The 21,235-nt window shown below is 32.5% G+C and overlaps 1 protein-coding gene across 5 annotated transcripts in view; it reads right to left on the minus strand.

The window, feature by feature from the left end:
* Positions 1-21,235, minus strand: part of GLS (glutaminase) — a 79,688-nt gene that overhangs the window by 44,649 nt on the left and 13,804 nt on the right. For 3 of the 5 annotated variants that reach the window (XM_067741176.1, XM_067741177.1, XM_067741179.1), the window contains exons 3-7: positions 20,859-20,980; positions 15,982-16,111; positions 15,183-15,262; positions 11,945-12,108; positions 7,286-7,344 (exon numbers count right to left, since the gene is read on the minus strand). In XM_067741176.1, coding sequence (XP_067597277.1) covers positions 7,286-7,344; positions 11,945-12,108; positions 15,183-15,262; positions 15,982-16,111; positions 20,859-20,980 — 555 coding nt within the window. The other 2 variants (XM_067741180.1, XM_067741181.1) reach the window with 2 other exon arrangements.

The following is a 21,235-nucleotide window of genomic DNA, read 5'->3' on the forward strand; positions in this document are numbered from 1 at the left end:
CAATTCAGAGTATGGAAGATGTATTGTTTCATCACTTCTATTTCTGACATGTTAGCTACTGCAAATGTCAATAGGAAAAACCTATGTAATGTAGATCAGTTCAAGTAGCCAAATGGTTTCATTTTACCTCGGCGAAGTTTACAAAGCAGTAAGTTGTAGATCTGAAATCAAACGTATTAATTGGTGATATGCACCCAAAAGAAACAATACATCTCTAATTTTTAAAACAAGTTTAAAATGAAGTAATTTGACAACTAAAATTGTAAAAACGAAAATTTTTACCTTTACCCTCAAAAACCCAAAACAATACACTTTAAAATTTTATTTGGTGGTGGGGGGACTTGTACCAGAGTATTATTTAATTGAATAAAGCCAGGTTCATTATCCACTTTACAAGTGGATTAGGATGTGGCTGATAATCTGTGAAACCCTACAAATCAACTTATTTGAGAAAGCATGTGCAATGACATACACAATCAGTAGCTGGAAAGAACACCACACTATTTCATCAAAATCAGGCATTAACAAAGTTTAAACAAGTTAAGAATAATTTAGCTACAACCATATAGTAATCACTATCTATGTATTTTCTCTAAAGCGTCCTTTGACATATTTTTAAGTTTTCTTTCTTTATAATACACCAGAAATCAAAATGTAGAAATGTAACTCCAAAGCTGTTCAATGAAAAATAATTAAAAGAAGAAATTACCAACTTCATTGAACTGTTGCAGTTGTCAAAATATTCCATAGATCCTAATGCTGTAAAATATGTAACAACATTTAAACCACAAAAACCTTTTTAACCTTTGAAAAAGCACAAAAAAACAACTCTTTTGGAAAAGGATGTCAGCATTTGCATTGGGATGTCACATGGATAATTACTGGTTATACAATTAATCAATGTAAAATAAACAAGTTATATTTGAACTTTCATTCTCTGACCTAAACTGTACCCTATAAAACTAATACAAATTTTCTTTGTTTAGCTGTCATGTTTCATTTTTAAAAAACGAAAAACTGTCTCAACTCTTGACTATGGTCACTTTCTTGGTCTACTTTGCAGCATACTAAATTAAAGTACAATTAGATTTTACTTCTATGCTATTTTAAAGAAACAACTGGTATTTATCAATGTCTATCATTATATAACATTTTGGGTAAGCTACCTGAAATGTCCTGGCAGATTATGTAAATAGACAAAATAAAATATTTGAATGACTGTGTTGACTCAAGAAAGTCTCTACTCAAAACTTCCCAATTTAAATGTAAAAGTACTTGATTAATGTTTCTTCTTATTATCTACCTAGAAAGAGCATTTAATTGAAGTCAATAAAATATATTCCCCCCTGTAATCTCTTGGAAAGATTTCACGTACCCCAGGGATATGTGGGATTTAGTAATCATTATCAGATGTCACATCATTTTAATTTTGAAAAATTTATATTATAAAGTTTATGTGCAAAGATGTTAGAAAAAAACACACATACACATACCAAATAACCTAGAGTAAATGCCCCCAGCCCCTGCACCGCCCTGCCAAAGCAAAAACACAAACTGTTAAAAAAAAAAATCATTTCTCCAGTAGAGAGGTACAAAGGGGTGAAGGAACAGATGTTATGAAAACTGAAGCCAGGAATGGGTAGATGGGGGATGGTTATACTTTTCTGTTTATTTTGTGCATGTTTGAAATTTTTCATACAAAATTAAAGGAAAAATGTTTATTTGCTAATAATTTTGCACAGTAATTACAAAACTGTTCCTTTAGAATATTTTCTTTTTTTGAAATAGTAAATGATTTTTAATTAGTTCATGTACCAGTGGATATTTTCTATTGCTAGAACAGAAGTATAAATTCTCTTACTATTCTAAATTTTTACAGATGTACAAGTTGAGAAATCCTGCTAATAGATGAGTAGATGGAAATAGGAAAGACTTTGTTATGGCAATGTACACAATCCTTTACACATTTATCTCATTACATACAAAGGTCACACAGTAAAATATATCCTCAAAAACTACACTTAATGCTCTCATTAACTAACAACTTGATCAGATCCTCTTTCCATTTTGTTGAAACCAAAAATCTGGAAACAACCTGGTATATAAGATTTGTTCCCAGTCACTACAGTGAGTACAGTGATTCACATCCTCAATACCATGACCACAATATTTCAAAATGTTCTCTTTTGATGGTGCCCAAGACGTTTTTACAACCTGAAGCAGTGCACCACAGTAAAATTTAGGACACGAGAAGTATATACCTTTTGGAAAATGGGAGGAAACCTAGACCAAAGGCAGGTTAATTTTAAGAAAGGCACCTATGGAAACAGATTTAGAAACTGATAGTCTTAAAACTATCAATGCCTCTTTATCTCTTGGAAAAATATTCCCATGCCCAGGGATATGTTTATTTCAGTTTTAAGTCACTGCACAAGTATTATTAGATATCACATTATTTTAATCTTAAAATTACAGTAATTTATATTAAGTATGGTAGGAAAACTTAAAGATAAACTGGACAAAATACAGTTACCAAAATTTCTAACCCATTTATTACCACATGACTTTTAAAAAGCAAACCATATGGTTTGTTTGAAAAGGTCAGTAATCAGACCTTGAGATTAGAAAATTATACAAATTTATTTTTCTATAAACATATCTATCAAGTTAAAGAATTTACATTCCTTTGAGGAAAACTTTTATGAATGAAAATTTGACAAAGAAGCACTGAGTTTTAACACTGGCTATTAAACGAATTAGTAAGTATACTGGAGTAGTTTTATAACCTGTTTATACAATATACTCATGAACTGAATTATGTATTACACATCACAACACAGGTGAAAATATCACTATTAACAGGGTCATGTGCCAATAAATGTAATATTAATATGACTCATTTAAAGTCAATGCATTAATCACAGTTATTTTGTAAGTAAATCACTTGATTCCATTCATAAAGTATGGAGGTGTAGAAGCAAATTGAAAATTAGAAATCATAGAGGAAAAAGGCATAGAAGAAAGAGGCAAAAAGAGGTAACTAAAAATGATTTTACAAAACATTTGGTTTAATCTCTCCAAAGAAAATGCTTTAAAGCTAAATAATACGTGAGAATTAATATAAATATTACAGGTGAAAAATAATGTTCTAAATCTAGTATTTTCATAGATTAGCCCTAAAAATAAAGTAACAAAAAAGGGAATTCTGTTGACAAATTATCCGCCTTTTATTTGAGGAAAAAAACCCTCAAGCACATCAACTGATATAATCATGAAGAACTGATATAATCATAATAAGCCAATATAATCCTTTCTTATGAATGTTACCAAGTTCAAGGCATCATCCATTGCTCCCCAGAGCCACAAACTGCCTTAAAAATGTGGCTTATAAGCATGTGTAACAGGTGATTGCTAACATGACCAAACTGAACATTACACACATATTAACTAAATTTGTCTTGATTTTTTAATGGAGCATGATTATTATTTTAAAAAAAGAGAGGAAAAAAACCTCCAATATTTTAAATTCAAAAATACTTCTGATTAAAAAAAAAAAATAAAGTTCTTCAAATGACAAAAACCAGAAACTACCACGAGAATAGAGACACAAACATAGAAGACAATGTGACTTTATCTTTAAAATTAAAAAGCAGGGCTCCCCTGGTGGTGCAGTGGTTGAGAGTCCACCTGCCGATGGGGGGGACACAGGTTCGTGCCCTGGTCTGGGAAGATCCCACATGCCGCAGAGCGGCTGGGCCCATGAGCCATGGCCACTGAGCCTGCGTGTCCGGAGCCTGTGCTCTGCAACGGGAGAGGCCACAACAGTGAGAGGCCCACGTACCGCAAAAAAAAAAAAAAAAAAAATTAAAAAGCAGAAGTGTGACAATTATATGTTGTCCTCATTTTTCCACTCTAGCCCTCAAGTTATCAGAAGATCTTAACTTTTAAACTGAAACTAGGTGAGATTAAAAAATTATGTAAGGATGCTGCTATTTCATCCAGAGTAACTGTGCTTTCAAATTTATTTTTACTCTTTCCTTTAAATCAAGCAACCAGATTACCATCATCAAATAAAATCAACTGCATCAAAAAGTATTCCTTTAAGTTTAGCAGCTACCACAGAGAAAGAGACAGGAAAAAACCTTCATGGTTTTTTAAATTATGTGCCTTTTAAGTACAAAAATGACATTTGTTTTTATGAAGGCATTTACCTATATAGTGTTTAAAATTTTAAATATTGGAGTTTTCCTACAAGTTTAGTAGTTAAGAATTTATGCAACAGGTTCCTTCTGTCCAAATTCTCCTTTTTTACACAATCTGCTAATCCTTTTGAACATTTGCTCTGCCTCTTCCCCCATTTTCCTGAGGACCACCACCAATCCTACAAAGGAAAAATATCAATACTACAAAATTATGAAATAAAGTCTTACTAAAGATTCTAGTAATTTGTGGGGGGGGGAGGGGGAATAACATGAGGGGAATGTTTTAATAGCACCATAATAAATTTCTGAAGTTTGAAAGAAAAATATAGCCTTAAGGTCATCAGCTAAAAGCTAAAAAACAGAATTCAAATCTAATAGCCATGGTAAAATGGCCACATTTTGGGTACTCAAAGCACAACCTCCTTGAGAAGAAGCCTAGTTCCTTATGGATAGCAAGCACTGACTAATGTCCAAAGAATGACTGTATACACTCACTGAAAATTAGATTGACTTTTAATCCAATAACTGGTATCTTCTGTAAAAGTTAAATTAGGAAAATAAAATTCTGCCTTTTGGACAATATAACTATGCTAGGTAAAGACAAAATGTCATCAAGAGAAATAGCAAACATCTACATTAAAAATGGTAGAGTGAATTTGAATGAATAGCAAACAGAAAATTGGGAGACTTAGCTCAAGCCCAATTCTACTGCTGTTAGAACCTATCCAGTCTGTTTCCTCATCTTATCTATTTAAGGAGTAAGAAGGCTGAGCTTGAAAACTCCGTAAGAAGGCTGAGCTTGAAAACTCCTTCAGCCATGGTTTTATTACTTCAATTTCAACTACCAATTCAACAATATTATGTGATCATATAATCTGCAGAGATCACAGATAGTTATTTATAAAAGTTCTGAATTCTTTTTTAAAAAGTCCAAGAAAAGTATTACATTCTGGGACAGTCAGTTTTACACAGAGGTATGTCAAGCTTATCCCTTCAAGATTTAGATAAACTTCATTAAAAAAAAAAAAAAAAAAAAAAACCCAAACCAAAAAAACCCCCAAAACTTGTGAAACAACTTCTAAAAATAAAACAAAAAAGGTCAAAGAAACTGACCTTAAATATGAACCATATCCCAAAGCCTCATTTCCAACTGTCAGTAAATTTACAATTTTTCTAAATTTAAAAACACTGATCAAATTTGTAAATACAAGATGACTTAGTTAAATGTTTGCACAGTTGGATGTAACCACACTTATGCTGTGTATGTGTGTTTTTTTAACTGTTTCTAAGTACTCATATTAATGTTGCTCATTGTATAGTTTATGGCTTGTGACTAAACATCATATCATGATGTGATATGACCAGACATGCATTTCCCACATGCAGCATTTCAGTGTAGTATATTAAGCCCATGAATCATTAAACAAAAGATGTTTAACTGCATGCAGTTAAGCAAGACTTCTATTAATCATTTACATATGTCCCTTTCTTGAAAATACTATTGGTGTGCTATGTTAATCTTTTTCCAGTGAAGAGTTCTTAAACTGAGATCCATGGGTCTGTGAATTCCCTACAGTTTATATAAAATCATGGTATGTGAACATTTTTTCTGGGAAGACCCAAAAAAGGTTCAGAACCATTCTAGTGGTTTTCTCATCAAGCACTAATACACACATTTTATTATCATAACTTTCCTTACCTCTAACTTACTTGTTCAAATCTGAACAATTATTAATGAGACTTTTCTCTCATCACAGTATTTACTGAATTTCATTGTAAGGGCCCATTTACTGGTGTATACCCCATGTTATGCTGTAAGTTGTGGCATGACAGTGCCTAGTACATATTCATATTATTTTCTATAATAAACACGTAGTTTCTTTCACCTCAAACTGACAACTTTTCTCTTATGTAAAACAGTGACAGCTAGATTATAGTGAGCATAGCCTAAAATTAGTTACATTAAAAAATAATACTTGTCTATAATATCTCCATCACTAGAGTTACAAGGATTAAGTGGGCCAGTGCTTATGAAGCATTTGCTCTAAAATAACAACATATATATTCTTAAGATAGTACTCTTCTATTTTAAAGGCTTTTCTCATGAATGAGGAAAAAAATTCATTAAAGTTAAGAGAGGATTTCTAGCATACAAATTAGATGAATTTTTTATTAACTGGGCCAAGGGTATAATTTATATTCAAACATTCCTTGTGTAACCAGGGTATCCCATCTTCAGAAATGCATCTACAAAGGCAGATAGCTATGTTTTTTTCAAGCATGGAATAGATGTGCACAGATTTACTGAAGAAAGTATATAAATGTTCCAAACACAAATGAAATATAATTGAATACCAATGAAACTTATAATTAGAAATTAAAAATCTAAGCAGTATCACAGAATAGAACCACTTTCAAATACTTATTTCAATACATTAGTGTTTCCAATTATTAAGGCAAACTAGACACTTAACAAAAGAAACAAAACATACCATGTAAACCAAAGAGTAGGAAAATAATGTAACTTAATAACTGGAATAAGTCTTATTTAGTTATTACATGATTCAAGTAAAACAAATGAAACAAGTTCAAATGAAAATTGTGATTACAGCTCATGAAAGTATAAAGGACTTGAGAACAGTCAAGGGTAAATGTACTTTGTTTTAACACAAAGTACCAGAACATTTGTCCCTACATATGCTGATGACAAACATCAAACAGTAATACGCTGTTACTTCTGTTTACATCTGTGCTTTCTAGAAGAGCCAAAAAGAAGAGAAAGAAAAAAATATTAAAACTTTAAGAAGAAAAACTTCTGTGACTACTGTTCAGAAGAGACTTCTTTTTGAATTTTTGCCAGATCTTCAGGTCAAGAGTAACTGTTGGAATTTATGTCATCTATTTTAATTTTGTCCTTGAAATTACATCATTAATTCTGAAATAAATAAAAATCCTAACCTTATGCTATACCATTAATTTAACACCAAAAGAAAAATTTTCACATTTCTACATAAATAAGATTCCTCTTTATGCCTTAGTATTTAAAATTTTTACTGGATTAAAAGGAAATGTCAACATTTTACCTTTATTAATGAAGTCACAACAATTGCTCCAGCATTTACCATAGGATTGTGTGGTTTATCTGAAAATATAAAAGCAATAGCATTACTTTAAATACCTGATATAATTTTCTGTGATGCACAGGTACTTCCCATGAACATACATCTATTTTCTTTATGTAAGCCATTGATTGTTACAGTTCTTTTTGGGGGTCGGGGGTGGAGAGTGGAGGAGTGCATTAAAGTCAGTTACACATCAAACCAGTAATACACTTTTAAGAAGCTGCTATAATTATACAGGCAAACAAAGATTCAGGTACAGACAGACAGTGAACAGTGCTGTAAGAGCACATCCAAATTTCCTAACTCTGCCATTTGATCCTGGGCAAGTAACTGAACTTCACTGTGCCTCAATTTTCCCATCTGTAAACTGGGAGTAATAACAGCACCAATACCTCAGCAAGTCATAATACTTCAATGAATTAAAAAAAATGCTTTGGCACAGCACTAAGCAATCAAATAATATTATTATTAAAAATCACCTTGGAAAAAGCATATCTAGTGTGGACCCAATTTTCCTTTTTTAAAGTATTTTATTTTTGTGTTTATGTATATACATATACATATGCAGAAAATGGAAACAGGTGATACACATAGGATAAAAAGATTACAGGGTATTTAAGTTGTATTCAGCATGCCTTCTATACTTCCTGACAATAAGGATGTATTTCTTGTATAATTACAAAATTACTTAAAATTTAAGTTCATCCAAAATCCTACCTCTTCTCCTAATTCTTACAACAAACAGAATTTCAAATCTCAGCTGATTATACTGTCATTCATAGCACAGCACAAACGCCAAACACAAAACTCTTAGGGCACTGAAAACATTTATTTGAAAGCATAATTCCTTATCTGTTTGTGGTAGTAATTTACTTCTTTGGGAACAAGTTCTTATCTAACTTGACACATCTAGCAGAATTCATAAGTTATTGCTACATTATTAGTCTCCTTGAATTTTAAGCAAGTTACCTTCCGTGAGATGAGTCTACAGCTAAACAAGGAAATTCTTCAACTGTTGAAGAGTTACTATATGACCCAGCAATTCCACTCTCAGGTATATAACGAAAAGAAATAAAAACATGTGTACACAAAAACTTGTACACAAATGTTCTCAGCAGTATTACTGATAATAGTCAAAAAGTGAAAAATAACTCACAACCCAAACATCCTGCCAAATGATGAATGGGTAAACAAAATGTGGTATTATTATCCAAACAATGGAATATTATCCAGCAATAAAAAAATGAAGTATTGACATAAGCCACAACATGAAAGCACCTTGAAAACATTATGCTTAGTAAAACAGGCCAGTCAAAAAGACCAAATATAATGATTCCATTTACATAAAGACCAAATATAATGATTCTTTTTATATGAAATGTCCAGAACAGGCAAATCCATAGAGAAGGAAAGTAGATTACTAGTTTCCATGGGTAGAAGAGAAATAGGTATTGACTACTAATATCTCTAATACCTAGGGTATCTTTTAGGAGTGATAAAAGTGTCCCCAAATTGACCGTGGTCATGGTTGTACAACTCTATGAATATACTAAAAGCCATTAAATTGTACATTTTGAATGAGTAAATTATGTAGTAGGTAAATTATATTTCAATAAAACTGTTAAGAATGTTTAATTAAAAAAATCAATAATGACAAAAAATTGGGTAACTTAACAGTACACCATTTTCTTCAATATAAGATCAACAATATGATTTAGTAGCTAGCTAGGCTTTAAATAGTGTACATTCTGGGTTACCCATGATAATGACAAGTTCTAAAAGTTAAAATAAAACAGTACAGGTATACTATCTAAATAGTAAAGTCAGGATTTCACCTATTTCAAATTATGCTAAGGGAAGTCTGCTTTCTTTGAGATCACACGAAATGACAGTAATAGTTGTCACAGAAAAACACTACGCAACAAAAGGGAAGCCAAGAAACAAAAAATTTCCAGTATTATCTATGTAAAAGAAAAACCAAATGCAGACACAGAAATCAAAATATGGAAATCAGGGCTTCCCTGGTGGCACAGTGGTTGAGAGTCCGCCTGCTGATGCAGGGGACACAGGTTCGTGCCCCGGTCCAGGAAGATCCCACATGCCGCGGAGCGGCTGGGCCCCGCAACTGGAGAGGCCACAACAGTGAGAGGCCCGCGCACCGCAAAAAAAAAAAAAAAATGGAAATCAGGCTGTGCTAAATTAGTTTATACTCGTATTTGTGTATATTCATGTATCTGTCCTTTCATTTTTTTTTTTGGACGTTATCAGGTTTAGACTCTAGGGCCCTAGGAGGTAGCTAATGTGTGTATTCCAAATGGTACCACATAAACGTGGGCATTTACTATTTTGTAAATCATAAATATTCAGCAAATACTACATACGCTACATTTAAGAAGATCTTCCAAGAACACTAAAGCATTTCATGGCATGACAGAGCAATTTTCAGATGTAAGCACTGCTCACTCTGACTTTGGCTTAAAAGCCAGACATCTGAACACTTGGAAATACACCAGAGATTAAAACACCAGCTTTACTGCATTATAAAACCTCAGTCTAAAAGTGGAAATCTCCTTTTCCACTCTGCTCTGCCATAGTCGGAAGGAAAGAACTGAAGGGTTCAGTTTAGAATTTTTAATTTAAAAAGAATTATGATAACAGAAATAACACAAGCTAATTAATAAAGGCTACTATCTGAAGTAATGACATATATTAGCTTAGTAAAATGACAAAATGGACATCTGAAATTTTGGGGCATGTTTTTAACTAGAATGCAAAAAATTGATTAATTTTAACAAATATTTATTCTAAGGGAATAAAACAAGCAAAAAATTCTTCCATGTTATACCAGAAAAAGCTTTTCAAACTAAGTATATGAACCTTACAAAGATGTGGTTCATGACTGAGGCTGATAGTAAAAGAGTAACTACTATAATTTCTTTATCTATTCATTATATTCAGATTAATGTTAATTTATCATCATAATCTTACAAAGCTAGGATAATATTAATACATTTGTTTCTTTTAATTTTATAACGCTAGATAGACACACATGCACATACATACACAGAGTGTAGTTTCACCATAAATTACCCTTGAAATTTTCAATATAAAAAAGACCCACAAACTCTTTTCTTGCTGGGGCTAATCTAAAACCAAGACTCTAGAGCACAGAACCTATGCAGAACTCAAGAAGGAGTGGTATGGTATAGTGACGCCTTCATTTTCCCATTATTTCCCAGATTCCTGGTATTGGCTCAGGCTTGGAAAAAGTCAAAGAATATCAAGGCAAAACCTCTTGTTAAACTTTATATTCAGTTATTACAAAACAGTGCTAAATTCCTGAGTTCTTATTGTGATTTTTTTTCTTATAGACTTAGTGTCAATAAAATGTATATGGCAAAAAAATGTATTACTTACAATGTTAAAGTCATTTACCTCAAGCCTATTTTATTTCTTACCACTCAATTCACCAGAACCACCTAGTTTATCCAAGTTTGTATTTTGGGGAAAATAGTAATTTTTCTTGTAAAATGTTTAATCTTGTGAGAACAAAAATATTCTTTCCATATTAAATCTAGATGTCAGTGAATTTAATAAATAAGGTACTTTTGCATATGTCCTTATTGAAGTTGCTAGTTTACAGTAATCTCCATAAAATCAAATGTAGCATCAGGATAGAAAGATTATGGTAAAATAAGTAAGAAAATTCAACTGCCCTCAAAACAAATACAAAGAGAAGCATAAGAAAGTATCAGTCTTGTAACTTCATTTTAAAAACTCATAAAACAATACTGAGTATAAGGCGTATTTTTTATTTTTCATCCAGCAGAAAGAAAAAATACAAAAGTATATTTCTCACAACCATTACTGTAATTCCTTCACTCTTGTTTTCTTCAATTCTATTTTAACTTGTCACACAATGAGGAACCTAGCATATGCCTGAAAGATTAAAAAACAGAAACCAATCTATAGGTTGGTGTTTAGATTTAACACCTCTATCAGATCAAAAGTACTAACTACCTTTGTCCTCCCCTTTTCTTTTGGATTCCTGTAAAGCAATAAGACTTGTTAGTTATCCAACTATTTAACACAAGATATTTCTTTCAAATACTAAATGTTATGGAGAAAAAACAAAACATCACCTCAACTAGGGCCACCATTAAAGCTTTTTATTATGGGAAGTTTTCAAATATATACAATATACAAAAGTAGAAAGAAAAGAATATAAGCATGCATGTACCCATCATTTAGCTTCAATGATTACCAACATACAGTAATAATCACATGCATCACTCCCAGCTACACTCCACTGAATTATCTTAAAGCAAATTCTGGACCCTGTGAGACTTTATAAGATATTCCCCTATAGGTGGTTATAAAGTGAAAATCTTACTTCCTGCCTCTGTCTCTTCTCTAGCCCACTTTCCAGTGGTATGAGATGCCTAAAAAACCTGTTTTTTAAAGTAGGTTAACTATCTCTATGGGTTTCAGAGAAATTCCATGACAAATGAAAAAGTATCAATGCTTTTAATTTTCTTTTTCTTCGGAAAAAAAACTAGTTAGATTTACACAGGAAAATGAGGTATTTCTTCTTCCAAGTAACTTTTATATAATTCTTACCATCTTCATTTAAGAACAGTTTGTTGAACCTTAATCCACTTGGCTCTTTCCCAACATATCGATGCACATATTCTGTTCCAAGATCATTAACAGCAATGGCATATTTCAAAGGTTTTACACAGGATTGAAGGCAAAATGGAACTTTGGTATCCCCAATAGAATGCCTATTTAAAAGTAGATTTAAAAAATAATTAAGATCAACTGTGAAAAAATGTAACAATAACTGGAGCTGTTATTTACATGTTAATTCTAATTTATAACAGTTTTCCCATAATTCAACAGCAAGTTTACTTGGATATTGAAGAATAATTATGTTTATTTTAACAGGGATACTGCAATAAAAAGGCAAAAGCTTTCAAGTACTCAGGTAATAGACTGGTTCAAAATTAGATAACAAGTAATGCAAAAAATTGCCTCCGGGGCTTCCCTTGTGACACAGTGGTTGAGAGTCCGCCTGCTGATTCAGGGTACACGGGTTCGTGCCCCTGTCCGGGAAGATCCCACATGCCGCAGAGCGGCTGGGCCCGTGAGCCATGGCCGCTGAATCTGCGTGTCCAGAGCCTATGCTCCGCAACGGGAGAGGCCACAAGAGTGAGAGGCCCGCGTACCGCAAAAAAAAAAAAAAAAAAAAGAGAAAGAAAAAATTGCCTCTGAGGGCAACAGGGTATGGCCCTCCTTACTCCTATCTGTATTCAATCATATAAAATGAACTAGCCCTTTTAGAAATTAGTCACAATTTTTTTTACTCATAGCTTTAATAATGGCTAAACTGTGGTTAGTTTTTAAATGAAGCTCAGTTTATTCAATAAACTGAGACCCTGTCTATAAATGCCTCATCTTGTGAACCATATCTATTGACAATTTCAGCCCCATTAAAAGAAACAGCATCCAGTTTTATAAACCTGATAGAGCTGGCACTAACGGCAATCATAATCACCATGTAGATAAACAACAGAGCAAACTAAGATGAAAATGAAATAGAGAATAGGTTTGAAAGTGAAAAAACTGTGACTGGCCCCATTATAATGTAAGCTTAACAAGGGCAGTGATCTTTGTTTTATTTGCTGAAGTATCCCAGGTGCCCCAAACAATGTTCCAACACATTACAGGCACTCATTTATTCAAGTGAAATTTATTCACAGTGAAACTGGGCACTATAATAACTACCCCTGGGCAAACAGGGGCTTTAATGGAGACATCAGAAAGACACCTTACTTCTAAGTATATGATGGAATATAAATAAATATGTGTATATATATATATAATATATAATATTTTTCCTGTCAAATTTATGAATAACTTCTAATTCAGACCATAACTTCAATTTGGCAATCATTCTGAAACGTGACAAAAGCCTGTCTTACTACCTTTGGATTTAAAAATACCTATGTTCTAGCCCAAAGTCAAGTTTCTTATCTCTAGATAAGAAAACTGAACTAAAAGAATCATCTCTACACACAAAGTATGTTTAAGAAGAAAAAACACATGTGCAATAATTAGGTGATAATAATTTCTTCCAAATATAAAAATTTCCACTACATGATAAACCATTTCCTCCAAATACAAAAAAATAGGAATACCACTCCCTACTGGAATTTGCTCCGTAAGGATAAGCCATGTCTTCTCATGCATTTGTGTCTGTTCATAGCACCTGATATTTAATTCAACACACAAGTGTTTAGTACATTTCACAGGCCCAGATAAGGATAAAAGCCTGTCATAATGGAGAGAACAATGGACTGGAATTTAAGAGACCAAGGTGCTAGTTTCACCTCTGCCAGTTTTATACAAACTCTGAACCTCAGATTCCTTATTATAAGAATGAATGAGCCAAACCACATGTTTTTTTTAACTGTAAATATTTGAGGAAGATAAGTAGTAAAAAATAAAAGGATCACTTACAATGGAGGCACTTAAGAGATACAAGTTTTAATAAATGGGTGGAAAAGCTTTAACTGGGACATTATCTTAAAAAATAAAATCTAAAATTATATGGCTAAATGACTTGTAGTTTTAACAAAATTTAGGATAAAATTACATCTCTGATATAAATTCATCAAGCTATATACACCTCGGAGTTGTATATCTCATTTTATTTAAGTTATATATATTTTTTTTTTTTTTTTTTTTTTTAATTTTTTTTTTTGCGGTACGCGGGCCTCTCACTGCTGTGGCCTCTCCCATTGTGGAGCACAGGCTCCGGACGCGCAGGCCCAGAGGCCATGGCTCACGGGCCCAGCTGCTCCGTGGCATGTGGGATCTTCCCGGACCGGGGCACGAACCCGTGTCCCCTGCATCGGCAGGCGGACTCTCAACCACTGCACCACCAGGGAAGCCCAAGTTATATTTTAATGAAAAAAAAATAACTACCTTAGTAAAAGCAAAGAAAAAACCAGAAAGATTATACCTCTGAGCTAAAGTCTTCCAATGAGTAAAAAAATATTGATTTTTCTTTTTTTGGCATAATTTTTCTGACTGATAAAACCAAATTACAACACGATAAGAAATCTTATGTCTGACTCATAGCATAATAAAAAAGGTCATGCTTAAAAAAATATTTCAGAACTCTATTTTTCCAAGGGCCTCTCTTAATTTACTTTTTTTTAAATTGACTTTTTAAATCAAATCATTCTCTTTGAAGTGCCCTCATATTGTTATCCTTTTTATAATTCTACTGGATCATCAAATGTCAGTGGTTATGCCCGGAGTGTGAGTACATCCCAAAGATCACCTTCGTAGACTTCATGAAATCCTGTGTCTTTTGAAAATGACTGATGGGTAAGAGACTTTATTACATTATATTGCCTTAACTACCATGCTAATCATATAAGCAGCAAGAGGAACAAAGATAATGACAGGATAGGTAACCCATGTTAAGCCAAGAAAGGTGAACTAATTTTATTAGCGGTCAGTTCATTAGTGAATAATTTCATGTTCTGCCAAATCTACTTTTCCTAAGTAAATGTGTAACTGCAGTTCCTTGAACAATAAGCATTCAAGTAACAAGACTACAACTGTGGATAAGATAGATGAAATGCCTCATAAAATTTAGTATAAGGTATTGTTTCAGTTGAGTTTTCTAACTTAAACTAAAATCTAAACTTCTTTACCTTCTTGAATTTATGTCAGGTCAGGGGGCTAATTACTATTACAGAAGAGGCTCCTCTCTACCTCATGTTCACTGTTATGCAAAATTTAAGGCTTAGAGTTGGTTTTGATGGATCTGAAATAAACTTACCTCTGTCCATCTACTGTACAAACGGACACACCCCACAAATCAGGACTGAACTTGGCTAACTGAGGAATATAATCTGCAACCTATCCAAAACAATGGAAAGAAATTAACAGATATAATATAGGCAAATAGTATTTTCTTCTACCAAAAAACTGATCTCAATTTAGCTTCTACCAATGAACAGTTATTTTATAATACTCAGTGGCTTTGTAGTCTATCTTTTATAACAATATTCATAAAAACTAAGGGCACAACAGATTTGAGGATTACAAGTGAAATCTAAGTGACTTCTCTCAGTCTCCATCACCTACTATGTTTTCCAATGCATTCTGTCTTCCTAAAAAAGCACAGTCTAAAAGAACTAGGATTTGATTTTTTTTTTAAGGGAAACAGAGAACTTCTTTAATCAGGGTCATGCTAATAGGGTTTCATTACCTAAAAACTTTCAGTATGGAGAATAAATAAAATAGCGCTTGTATTATGTAGAGGATTTTAAAAACTGGGAACATTTTATTTAATGTTCAAGGATATCATACCTGCAGAAATTCCCAGTAAGCTACTTTTTAATTAATTAAAAATTTAAAAGCCATCTCAATCATTTGAAAATCAAAAAGAACTCTTAAGCTTAGATTTCTTTTTAGCCAAAATAACAATTAAGTTAACTATTTGAAATATTTTAAAAGCACTTACTCCAGTGGCTTCACTTAAATTTCTTAATCAGCAAAACACAAACTACACAATTTTACTCTCTACCTCAAGTTTAGTTGAATTTATTAAGTGATAGGCTTAGGAAAAACGTTACCTTTCCTCCAGACTGCTTTTTAGCACTCTCATATAACTCATCAATGTGTGAAGTAAAAGACATAAAGTCAGGAATGACAAACTTTCTTCTAAAGGCTTGTGTCAACAAAACAATGTTGCTTTGAACACATCTGTGGAATATGAGAAAAAAATTAATAGACTGGGTACCTTTCAAATATTAGTACTTGCTAATAATAACAATATTAATCAGGAGAATATTCAAACAATAAAGAAATTCAACATTTTAAACAACAAACTAAATTCTATAAATTATACTCTTTCTACATTATTTTCTTTCCTTCAAGCAGCCTTTCATGTAGCTGCTTGTAAGCTGTTGAACAAATTAAAGAAATAAATTAGCCTAAAAATTGTGTCAAAGATTAAAACAGCAGAGCATTCCACCAGATTAAGTACCAAGACCATCTAAAAACAAGCTTTTCAGCCTACCAGAGTTGATAAGCATTCAGCAAGACATTTGGTTAACAAAAATCAGACTTTAATATATAGCTGAGATCCTGTTTATTCTTCCATGAAATAACCTCAGACACATATCCTTTAATTTCTACGTATTACTAGTATTTCACAAAAAAATAAACATTTTGTATTTTAATATATTTTTCCTAAATTACATTTTGAAAAATTTGCATTTCTAAGCTAAAAAAAATGGAAATAATACCAACTTCGTTTAGTCAGATTTGTCTCTTATGTGAAATACTTATTAAAATGCTTATAAAAATAATGTATAACTTTAAAAATTATATACAGTAGTATAATAATTTTATATTATTTGAATCACCAAAAATGTTAAATTACATTATTCTATTCACTGTAAGATGTGTATATATATTGTAGAATAAAATTGTTTCACTGTTAAAAATTATTTAAAAGAGATGATAAACCATCTGGATAGGAGAGCATGAAATCTAATGATTTGAACCAATATTCTACTTTGTTTTAAAAAGGATTCAAGCTAGAAAATCAACTTATTAATGTAACCTTAAAGAGTTTAAAAATAGGTAACAGCCAGCCATATACTCTAAATTCACCTTCTTAAGAGAGTCTCAGAAACTTAGTAATAGAATAGTTAATTGATAAAGGAAGACATTTGCAGACCTGAGCATCAAGCCATAATATCAACTTAAGACTAAGCCCATAACAGACTAAAAAGTACTAAGTTTCAAGTACTACTTATCCTGCTTAACCCTCAAAACATGAACACTCTGAGAAGATGATTTCCCCACTTTACAGATAAGAAAAATCTGTGTTTAACTTGCAAGTAAATAACATGCACTAATTATAAATGGAGAGTCGGAGAAGTAGACACTCTCGGTATTTCTTTTTCAATCCATGGTAAATGATAAATTTTTATATCTCAGTATCTTAATTCAAGTTGTTCTTAATAAAACATCAAATTAGAATTAAAAGCCAGCTATCACACTTTAACTATTAATAAAAATCCAGAATATATACTCACTTGGTCAACATAAAATTAAACACTGATTTAAAATAAAATAGGTTATTTTCAGTGATAAAGATGTGCTTCAGTTACAACATGAAAAAGTTACAGTCCTAATTTCCATTATTAATCTACAGATGTAGAAATAATTGACATCCAAGAGATAACAAATATTTACTTCAATAAACTGATAAATTTTGACATAGTTTCAATGTTAATCTAATAAATACTTTTTGCCATTGACTTAATATTTAATATGCTCCAAACAGCAATTCAACTTGCACGTGAGTTGCAAGCAATATATAACAAAAGACACATTTCTCAGCAGAAAGAAGTTAGGACAATTCCTGACCTTAAATCACTATATCTGTATCAAATCAAATCTACATGGCCCCTTTTTCAAGAAGTATTACATGAGAAAATATGAGGACTGCCAAACATAAATTATTAACCTTACTACTAACTATTTAACTACTCAAAATTAAACAGCACTTTTAAAAGGAGGCTTTATCATTAACAATATTGTACAGTCAGTGAAACTGGGATTTTTTTTTTTTTGCTCTATCAGAAGGTGCTCATAAAGCTGTGCGAACAGCCTTCACTGGTGAATTACTATGGCCAACCAAGGCAATACCATTCAAAAGAGTGTCTAGCTGCACGCTGATGAACAAACTGTAATGTTTTTCTTGGGAGTTATTTTAATATAGATGTCATGAATCTAAGTAGAAAATCAGAAGGGATATAAAGTGACCTGAGGAGGAAGTGCTTATGCTTTTCAACAGTCACATCTTTCTCATGCTTTGTTCAGTTTTCTCATCTGTAAACTGGTAATAATAATTTTTCTTTCCTTCTTTACTTAAATGTTTAGGGTTAGCAACTGTAATGCACATCAATGTTTTACAAAATATCTCACATATAATTTTTCATTAGTAAAATAACATAGTGGATAAGAATTTTTTAAGAAAAAGCAAATACAAAGACTACCATTCATTTCCTCCAAAACAAAAAAGATAAAAAAATTATGATCACACATAAAAATACTTCTAATATTTATATGGCTAAAAATGCATGAATAAATAAGGCATTCCTTTTCAATACAAATTTTCTACTTCTATGGAGATTATTAGCATTAAAAACAATTGATTATCTAGATAGGTACAGGCAGTCTCCAACTTTCAAATAGACCATGCTCCAAAAAATATGCATAGAATTCATCTTCCCATTCAGAAAAAATTCTACATATTAGATGTTTCTCAGATTACCCTCAAAGGCTAAATATATTAAGCAACAATGTATTTTAGGTAAAATATCAACACGTTGACTTCAACCAAACCTTTCCACTTTCCTTTATAAATTACTTCTTTGGGAAGATGAATTCCATTGTACCCACCTGCATGGAGGTGAGATTATTTCTGGCAACACTAACCAGAAAACTTCTCATTTTGAAAACAGAGAAAAAACTTCTCTGAAGCAATCACCATTCCAGGTGACCTGAAAAGGTTAATAGTCAGAGGTGTTTTGTTTGTTTTGTTTTGGCGGTACGCGGGCCTCTCAGTGTTGTGGCCTCTCCCGTTGCGGAGCACAGGCTCTGGACACGCAGGCTCAGTGGCCATGGTTCACGGGCCCAGCCGCTCCGCGGCATGTGGGATCTTCCCGGACCGGGGCACGAACCCGTGTCCCCTGCATTGGCAGGCGGACTCTCAACCACTGAACCACCAGGGAAGCCCAATAGTCAGAGGTTTTGAATCACCTCATTCTAGGGATGAAAAGAGAAATCATATGCCTATAGATGTAAACTTTTCCATTGCTTGTTCACATATACCACCACTAAGCATTTGTCAAGTTGGGAACTGCCTATATTACAATCATCAATTTTTTAAAAAAATTGGATTAGTATTTAAAATAATGCTAATTGTTAGTTTTTAATATACTTATGGGTAGAAAATTTTATGATTGTTTCCTGGCTTCATACTCAGTGTATTTAAATTACTTTCAATTTCATATTTAAACAGAGCAATATGTTTATGAAGCACAAAAGAAATTTAACCAGTACTAAAAAGATATAAAATACTGCTTTCACTTAGGAATTCCAAAGCAATTCCTTATACCCATTATCAACAGACCTACCTACCAACTCTCTGACAACTTCATTCTCAGTTATACCAAAATAACCCCCCAGAAGGCACCCCACAATCAAGATACTTTGCACAGAGAGTTCATGAACACTAAAAATAAAATAATCTTTACTGCAAAGGCACAGCTAACTAGAAGTGATTTCCTTCCCTTCACAAAGAAACAGGTTCTGAAGATTCAAAATTCCTAACACCAATTCCAACATGGAACTAAAATCTACACTTAATAAGGTTGGCTGAGTTCACAGAATCAAGAACCTTGTGGTGAAAAGACAGAGATCTAAAATTGTCAGCAGTGCTTCACAGTATGCCAAGATACTTGGGAGGATCTCAGTTAAATACTTATACCTTCAAATGACTTAATATTCCAGGATATTCCCAGGAGACATCTAGAACAAATCATCTAGCCCCCAAAAGACAATAAAAGAAAAAAAATAATAAAAATGCATACATACAAATAAACTTTCAAGGTAGATGCTGGAATTCGTTGGATCTATTCCAACCTAAGCCTATGGTCTGGAAAAAGCCAATACCTTACAGTAGTGTTTACAGTTTTATACAAGTTTTCATTTAATTTTAGTTGTAAAATACCATTTACCTCCTTGGGATCCATGATAAACTTGCTGTCTATTAAATCATTAAGCAATCAGACTAGTAGGAACACATTAATGAAGATAAATAATAAAGATATGCAAATATAAGAAAGTCAAAATAAATATTCTCATTCAACCAAATGAAGGCATTCATGTCCAAAGTTAGCATTAAGTTTTTAAACATTATGAAGAAAACAAAAACAGCCAAAAGCCTATGTAGTAATACGTCTGAAGAGAGGAGAGAAGCAGACAACAGAGACATATAAAACTAACGAATATAGGCTGCCTGAAGCCGTCTCATTTTACGGTGTCATCTAAAACACCTTGTAGGAAAGAACTGAGACCATGCTGAGAAAGGCTGCAAGATATGCAGATGAATTAAGAGATCAATTTAAACCATGACAGGACAAAGAGTGTGCTCTATTCAAACCGAATGCAATCTCCAGGTACTATAAATTGGAAACATCCATGGCTACGCTTCCTCAGAACAGTTTCAAAGTATATTCTTAGCCCCAATGTATTATAGAACTTTAATGTGCACCAAGTTGTTCCAAACAATTTATGTTTATAAGTCCCCTCCCCCCTTTTTTTCAGTTACACAGGAAGCACTGGTCTTCAAAGATGCAATTTCGTTTTAAAAGAAAAATCACCATATAGCATAGCAAGTGACCATTAAAGGTTTGGCAGAAATTTTTACTTTTTAAAAAGATCTTTGTCTAGCATGACACCATCTGATGTTGTTTGAAGAGTTAATCTTAACATATCCATACACTCTTTCAACCTGGGATCAGACGTTCGCAATCCTGTAGATTTGAGTGCCTGTTTTTAAAAAAATAAGAGTTTGTAAATATATAGTGCAAATAAGGTATATGCTTATTCCAACTACAAGTTTTTAACTCCTGTATATAAAAACTTCTACACAAGACCTGAATATGTATATGGCATTTTAGTGTCACTATTACCCACTTTCTGGACAAGTTTCTCATTGTTTCTTTCATTTTCTTTCATTGATTACCTTAAAATGAGCATGATGAAAATTTGAAAATAAGAGAAACAGTGTCAGTCAGAATCTAC

The sequence above is a fragment of the Pseudorca crassidens genome, chromosome 6 (assembly GCF_039906515.1).
Source record: "Pseudorca crassidens isolate mPseCra1 chromosome 6, mPseCra1.hap1, whole genome shotgun sequence".
Classification (NCBI taxonomy): domain Eukaryota; kingdom Metazoa; phylum Chordata; class Mammalia; order Artiodactyla; family Delphinidae; genus Pseudorca; species Pseudorca crassidens.